General features: G+C 36.4%; 1 protein-coding gene across 1 annotated transcript; it reads left to right on the top strand.

The window, feature by feature from the left end:
- Positions 1-3157: 3157 nt before the first annotated feature.
- On the top strand, positions 3158-7686 carry LOC130967606 (alternative NAD(P)H-ubiquinone oxidoreductase C1, chloroplastic/mitochondrial). The gene is made up of 10 exons (XM_057892539.1): positions 3158-3530; positions 3613-3708; positions 3816-3882; positions 3988-4171; positions 4527-4620; positions 4741-4953; positions 6315-6716; positions 6841-6917; positions 7013-7116; positions 7200-7686. Exons 1-10 carry the CDS (start codon positions 3276-3278, stop codon positions 7337-7339), a joined length of 1632 nt encoding a protein of 543 aa, XP_057748522.1. The 5' UTR covers positions 3158-3275; the 3' UTR covers positions 7340-7686.
- The last annotated feature ends 533 nt before the right edge of the window (positions 7687-8219 follow it).

The raw sequence follows: 8219 nt of genomic DNA, 5'->3' as shown, positions 1-8219 counted from the left end.
AAACAGCCACAAAAACTTTTTTTTATTACGCGGTGATTATTCTAGCGGTTGGCTAAAACTGCCGCTAATCATTTACCCGCGGCCTATCTTCTGGTAGGTATTTAACCGTCGCAATATGGCCCCAGAACCGCCACAAAATGCCGGTTGTGTTGTAGTAAATTATGTATTTTATTCATGTAAATTATCTTTTATTTTATTTATTTAAAAAAATATCGTATCATTGTTATACTTTTTTTACTTTTAGTAATAAAAGAAATTAATTAAAAATGAGAAAGTATAAAAAATGTATTTTTTTAGCAAAACTATATGAAAATAATAGAAAGATAGTTTATTTTCGTGTATTTATGTTTTTTATGATCCCTTTTTTAATTATATATATATATATAAGAGAAGAGACGGTTGATTATAATTTTTTTAAGGTTAAATTACACAATTGGTCTCTATACTTTTAGTGAAATTACAAATTGGTCTCTACACTTTAAAAGTTTGTAATTAGGTCCCTAAAGAGAATTAAAATTTATAATTTAGTCTCCACCTTTTGATTTAACAAAATATTCTCAACATATTTTCTATTTTAAACATGTGAGATGTACATGTTTGACAATAGAAACTAATTTGCAATTTTAGTGAAAGTATGGGATCGGTTAATTTAACCATTTGAAAATGACCAAAAACTCCCTAAGTTATCTGAACCCACCCCACCCCACCCCACCCCTCTCCAGCTCTCTTACTCTCACTTTCTCACTTTTCAAAATGGTACCCCAACCCCAGCGCTCTTTGTCTCTCACCTCGGCTCACTATCGCCGTGCCTCTCGCCTTTGTCGGCGCACCGGATCCACTGATAAATTGAGTTGTTATTTTTATATTGATTTGTTGTTATTTTCTTCTTAGACATTGAATTGTTCGCTTTGAGCATATTTGAGATTGGAATTGTTCTCTCCCATTTATCAGTGTTCAGTATTGGGATTGGAAGAAAAAAAAATTGCCGGATGAGAGAGGCGAGATGGAGGAAGGAGGTGAGACCCGACTCGTGAGCACAAATGCGGTGGATCCGGTGCAGCGACGATGAACTGAGGTGAGAGACAAAGAGCGCTGGGGTTGGGGTGTCATTTTGAAAAATGAAAAATTGAGAGTGAGAGAGTTGGGGAAGGGCGGGGTGAGTTCAGATAGCTTAGGAAATTTTTGGTCATTTTCAAATTGTTAAATTACACAGTTGTTCTCCATACTTTTACTAAAATTATAAATTGGTCCCTATTGTCAAACATGTGCAGCTCACATGTTTAAAATAGAAAATGTGTTGAGAATATTCTATTAAATTAAACACTTTTTGAACAGCGAAAACTAAATTACAAATTTTAATTCTCTTTAGGGACTCAATTATAAACTTTTAAAGTGTAGGAACCAATTTATAATTTCACTAAAAGTGTAAGGACCAACTGTGTAATTTAACTTTTTTTTAAATGTTTTTTTATCATATATAATCTAAAAAAATTTATTTTATTAACTATAAGAGTTGAATCCTTAATTCTAGTATAATATAAAAAATGCTAGGTGTCCAAGTATTTTCATTAACTAAGTTAACCAAATTATTAAAATTTAAACTTTAGTCATGCGCCCTCCTCCTTCTCTCCTTCTTCTCCTCCAACATCGTCATCGTTGCTGCCACCACCACTACCACCACTGTCGTTGTCACCGTTGCCATCCACCGTCACCACCACTTCTTCAACGTCTTGTTGTTGTTTAATTTCTTCTTCTTTGTGAATTTGATGTATCTTTTTTATTGAGTGAAATTGAAAAGGTACGAATACTTTTTATATTATTTTTCTATGCTCAATATTTATAATTGTGAATTTGTGTACTATGTTGAACAAAAATGTGTGCTATGCTTAAATATTTGTGTGCTATAATAAATCAAATTTTGTTTAATGATTTCTAACAAATTAGTGTGAGCTATCAGGCTATTAACTTCGATTACTTGTATTATTTTTCTATACTTGATATTTGTGTGCTATTGTATATATTTTTGTTTTTTTCTTGATTATGGTTATTTATGATGATCATCTTAGTTTTCTTTAATTGAGTTGTTCAAAAAATTAGTGTTATTCTATGATTCTGGTTTTTGTGCCATATGTGCGAATTTGTGTGTTATGCTGAACAAAAATGTGTGCTACGCTTAAATATTTGTGTGCTATGATAAACCAGAATTTGTTTAATGATATCTGCTAAATAGTGTGAGTTACCAAGCTATTAGCTTCGATTACTTGTGTGCTGTGAAAATGAAGGGGTGCGTGTTGTTTCACTTTATTTGATTTACACATGTAATGTGGTATGGTGTTTACGGTGTTGATGGATAACTGCAAGAAAGACGAGGCGATCGCTAAATTTTTCAAGAGTCATTACATTTAAAGTTGATTTGAACTTTTCAAGAGTTATTCATTTAAAGTTGATTTTCACCTCTTGCATCTAAGGACAACTTTTCATGAACACAAAGATGTGTTAAGTTCACTCAGAGATTGTCATGACACACTCTCTTTGGACCCTAACCACCAATAAATGTTGGAACTACACATCAGAATTAATAGCCGTGACCCGTGATAGAAAGACTTGTACATGTAATGCAAACTCTTTGAATTGTACATTAGTGAAACATTGGAGCGCGTGTCACAGATTTTAAGAGTAATTTTTATTGTAGTTGAGTCAACTTGGTTGAATTTAGTTGCCAAAATGACTTGTAATGTAGCATTGCTGGTATAATATATGGTGAAATTTTATATGCAATTGTTTTCTTTAGAAGTTGATAGTCGAAAATCGTTAGATTATAATTTTATCAAATCTATTAAATTATGTAACGGTTCTTAACTATTAACTTTACATAAAAATAATTGAATATGAGTCTTTACCCTAATATATTTATCAATCTCAATTTTATTGTTATTTATTTTTATAAAAAGATGAATTAAAAAGGACACGGTTTTTAGTATACTACCGGGGCCGGAGCCCATTAAAAGGGACACTTAATAAAGGCATTGCCTTTACTTTTGGGCTTTGGCCCCATTTTTACGAGGACCCCCAAACCAAAAAATTGACCAAAAACAGATTAGGAAGAAGTTGGGGAAAGTGGGGAGTAGTGGTTGGTGGTACTAGCAGAGGCTGTAGTAAGTAGTAACAGCTAACGAGCGTGGAAGCAGAACAACCATATACGCATTACGCATAAGCTTCGCTCTTCTTCTCCAAAATCATAATCGCTCGCTACTAACTTGAGAAAACAAGAGATAATGTCACGCATTGCTTTAACTGCATCTGCTACCTCCACACTCGTCGCTCTTAACCGCGCTGCCACACGCCAATGGACCAATCTATTCCCAAGATTCAGGGCAACAACCACTTCCCCTTCCAGGATATTCGCCAATTCTCCCTCCAACCCTTTCCGCTTACGATGCTCCTCTTCTGCTGCCAACGCTGGTGGCGTTGCCGACACTGTTTCCGAATCCGAACAATCCCCCGCCAATTTCGTGTGGTCCGATTCCAAGGTCAGTTTTCCTCCTTTCATTCTGATATACATGCATCTATCATAATTACTATTACATGTTCAAATTGCTTGGTTGCATGCAGAGACCTAGGGTTTGCATATTAGGCGGTGGATTTGGTGGTTTGTATACTGCTCTCAGGCTTGAATCGCTTGAATGGCCTGACGATAAAACACCTCAGGTTAACAACTAACAAATTCTTATGCAACTTTACACTGATTCCACCCTACATATTGTTTGCTTGTACAAGTTTTGATTCAAACGTTGTCTTTATTGGATGTGAAACAGATAGTTCTTGTCGACCAGTCTGAACGTTTTGTTTTTAAGCCATTGTTGTATGAGCTTCTATCCGGAGGTATGCTGTATTCTGTCTGAGCCAAATTGTACTCCTTTTTTTCTTTTTCTTTTATTATTTCTAAGATGATTTGGCAGAATTACATTATTACATTATGAAATACAGAAGTGGACGAATGGGAAATAGCTCCTCGCTTCTCAGATTTGTTGGTAAACACCAGTGTAGTGTTCTTAAAAGACAGAGTGAAATGTTTGCATCCCTCCGACAATTGGAGAACGAATGAATCCAAAGCATCGAGTTGTGGAGGAACTGTTCATCTTGAAAGTGGGCTTCTTATTGAGTATGATTGGTACGATCTAAACTGTTTAAGAACTTCAATACATCCTGGCAACTATTCTGTATGGTCAATGCTTATGCTGATATGTATTCCTGGATCTTTGTTATGCGCAATATCCTAGTTTCCTCAATGCGTAAATTATTGGCAGCCTTCTATTTTTATATTTCATCCATTCTCTCCAAGTGGACATGCTTTTGTTGCCCCTTTGCTGAGTAGGTTTCATAATCAAGGTCCTGAAATGTTTTCTTGTGTATCTATATCATCTGTAAAAGGAAAATGCACCCATTTAGGTATTGCTTGCACTTGCTATGAACTAAATTCTTTTTGTTGATTTGAACTTTTCCATTTCTTCTCACTGGACAGCCAGGCTGGTTCTCTCATTGGGAGCTGAAACTAAACTGGATGTTGTACCAGGAGCAGCAGAATATGCCTTTCCATTCTCAACACTGGAGGATGCTCGTGTGAGTACATACGTGGTGGATCAATTATTTAAGATCCCATCACTAATAGACTCCATCTATTTGTTGAAATTTTTTTTCACGATATTGATTTTACTTTTACATGCTGGTGTTCTTGTGCAGAAAGTTAACAATAAATTGACAACATTAGAGAGAAAGACCTTTGGTAAGGACTTTCAAATTAGTGTGGCTGTTGTTGGTTGTGGTTATTCTGGAGTTGAATTAGCTGCGACAATAGCAGAACGGTTACAGAATAAAGGAATTGTGAGGGCAATTAATGTCGACACAATTATCTGTCCAAATGCCCCACCTGGCAATCGGGAAGCTGCACTGAAAGTAAGTTGTTAAGTTGAAAATTTGAATTTTATCGGAAGTTGGAATATGAATATCTATTTTTTATGACTCAGAATGCCATGCAATTTGGTGATGGTCCAGTAAGATGTTGACGTTGTATTACCTTCTGTTGTTAGGCAGTGAGAATATGATATCTACAGCCCTATTTCAATGGTTCTTTTATTGGTTGATGTGGTTAAATGGGTCATATTAAATCATTTATAATCTTATTTATACCTTTGTAAGTTAAATCATAGTTTTTGATTGCGGATGGCGGCTCATGGCGGTGAGCCAAAAATCCGCCATAAAGTTATAGCGGATGGCGTTGCGGAAAATGGCGGAAATGGCGGATTACCTAAAAAATACACATATATGTACAAAAAAACATGCAGAAAATTGCAAATATAATAAACTATAAAATCTATCTATATAAGCAACTTTCTAGTCATAAAACATCCAATTAATATAGTAAATAGAGTAGCAAATTTAGTAAATAAACATCAACAGGAGCAGCACCAACAGTAGGACCAGCAGAGGCAGGGGTAGGGGCATTAGAATTAAGGGCTTGTCGGCTTGTCTAGAAGTGGACATAGTATACTGAATGGAAAAAAATGGAAGAAGAGAAGTTTAACACTGATTATTGATAAAGAAGGGGCAGCAGGGAAGAGAGAAAAGAAAAAAAAAAACAGGAGCAGAGAAGATGAAACACGTACGAACCAGCAGTGATGAGCAGCAGTGATGAGAGAACAGAGACGAGCGGCGCGTCAGGTGGCGCGACGGGCGGCGCGACGGGCGGCTAGATGGGCGGCGGCGAGGGCAGCGTGGTGAAGAAATCTGAGTCGCAGGGATGAGAGAACAGAGACGAAGAGAGGGATTTTTTTGAAGAAGAGGCAAAGGAGGTAGTTTTTGAATGAGGGGCTGAAAATTAGGGTTAGTGGTTAGTGGGATCTGACTTAGGTTTATTAAATTACCCAAGCCACCCTCAAATTTTTTTGAAAAACCTGAGAAAGCCCCGCTATTTCCGCCATGCAGATTGTGTCCCGCCATGGTGCCACCGCAATTGCGGCCGCCATGGCGCCCCCCGTTATAACCCCATCGCGGCACCGAATAAATGGCGGCAGGGTCAAAACCCGCCACGCCATACCGTTATGGCGCCGCCATAACCGCCATTTAAAAACACTGAGTTAAATACAATGTTAATTGTCTAGTGAGTTTAATTGCAGCATGCCATTAACCTATTTCTTCAACTAGGGAAGCTACGTCTGTTAACAACCATTCTCTTTTACTCTTCTAGTTCCATGACCAATGTTATTGCAAGCATTGCTTATAGTTTTTGAAATGATGCTTTATGCTATGGATGCTAGGTTCTTTCCTCCCGGAGCGTTGAACTTTTGTTGGGTTATTTTGTCCGCTGTATTCGGAGGGTGAGTGAATTGGAGTCTAAAGATCCGCCAACAGGGCTAGATGAAAGTAGCATTGAAGCAGCAAATGGTTTTGAGAGATATATATTGGAGCTGCAGCCTGCTGAAAGAGGAATGGAAAGTAAAATCATTGAAGCCGATCTGGTCCTTTGGACTGTTGGATCTAAGCCTCCTCTTGATCAGCTTGAGCCTTCAGATGCACCATATGTACTTCCACTTAATGCCCGGGGTCAAGCAGAAACAGATGAAACTCTTCGTGTAAAGGGTCATCCACGGATATTTGCTCTTGGGGACTCTTCTGCATTAAGGGATTCAAAGGGAAGGATCCTTCCAGCCACTGCACAGGTATTAGGATTGCTGCATATCCTATGTATTGGCAGTAAAGCACCATGATAATAGAAGATATCTAAGTTTTGAGGACATATCATGTATCATAGTGTTTAATTATTTTCCCCCCTCTACCTTGCAGGTTGCATTTCAGCAAGCGGACTTTACTGGTTGGAATCTGTGGGCTGCAATCAACGGCCGCCCGCTTCTGCCATTTAGGTTTTATTGCATTCAGAAATTTGCTTCTGATGTTTGCAAAGTATTAAGTACTTTGCACATTTCTAACACCATTTCTTGCTAATTTGGTGGGCTAGGTTTCAGAATTTAGGTGAGATGATGACCCTGGGAAGAAATGACGCTGCCATCTCTCCAAGTTTTGTTGAGGGGCTAACCTTAGAAGGACCTGTTGGCCATACTGGTAAGTTTGACGCCACTGCCATTCTTCAATATGCTTATTACCATGCGGAGATATAAAAATTAAGTGTTTGTATGTTTTTGCAGCGAGGAAGATAGCATATTTAATGAGGCTACCAACAGATCAACATAGGCTAAAAGTGGGCATAAGCTGGCTTACAAAATCAGCTATTGATTCAGTGTCATTGCTACAAAGTACCTTAACAAATGTTTTATCGAGCTCGTAGCTTACTCATTCAATTGGTGTTTATACTTTATAGCATGACTGAGCTTTTGTGTATATTTCTTTAAATTGTAACAGCTGATGCTACCTACTGGGATAAGTCTTTGTTGTTGTTGTCGTCGTCAAGTCTTTGTTGTTGGGATAAGTCTTTGTTGTTGTTGTTGTGGTCGTCGTCTTTAAATTGTAACACTTTAACACTTTACACTTCTGTCTGTAAGTAAGATGGGTATTAATTTTATTCACCAATACAAAGATAAACCACACCGATTATGGAAACTAAGAATTGGAAGGACTTGTGTCCTTGGATGATATTCCTGATCTGTAGTTAACTAGTTACCAAGTTTTGCTATGTAAAAAGTGGAGCAGGGTTTAATCCTATATGATTTAAATTTTTGAAGTATTAAGTATACATTTTTTTTAAAAAATACTTGTATCCAATTAAGTTGATCTACCCTAATCTGATAAGATGTCATTATTATTATTTTTTATAACAATTAAACCCTTCTAAATTTATCAATTTAAATCATTGAAACTCATCCTATTAAACTCTATCATAAAAAATGAGTAAAGTATTATTTTGGTTTTCAACGCACACTTGGATCGAATTTTAATTTGGTCTTTATTGTTTTATTTCAATTTCAAAAAGTTTTAAACAAGTTTAATATGGTTTTACGGTCTTACCGTTGAGTGACATGAACGTTAATAATGTTATTAACTAAATTTTACCGTTGAGTGACATGAACGTTAATAATGTTATTAACTAAATTATATCTTCATTCATGTGTTAGAAAAATATAATTAAATTTTTCTTGTAATATTTTTTTCTCAATTTTTTTGTTGTATAAAACTCTAAATTCTAACAATCAATTTAATGATTAAAAATC

This window comes from Arachis stenosperma, chromosome 3 (assembly GCF_014773155.1).
Source record: "Arachis stenosperma cultivar V10309 chromosome 3, arast.V10309.gnm1.PFL2, whole genome shotgun sequence".
Classification (NCBI taxonomy): Eukaryota; Viridiplantae; Streptophyta; class Magnoliopsida; order Fabales; family Fabaceae; genus Arachis; species Arachis stenosperma.
This window is presented reverse-complemented; position numbering and strand designations above follow the sequence as displayed.

Bases quoted from the DNA above. Each gene is read 5' to 3' on its own strand.
- LOC130967606 (XM_057892539.1), top strand. From the start codon at position 3,276: ATGTCACGCATTGCTTTAACTGCATCTGCTACCTCCACACTCGTCGCT. The intron at 6,918-7,012 runs GTTTTATTGCAT...TTGGTGGGCTAG, and splicing joins CGCCCGCTTCTGCCATTTAG to GTTTCAGAATTTAGGTGAGA. The intron at 7,117-7,199 runs GTAAGTTTGACG...ATGTTTTTGCAG, and splicing joins AGGACCTGTTGGCCATACTG to CGAGGAAGATAGCATATTTA.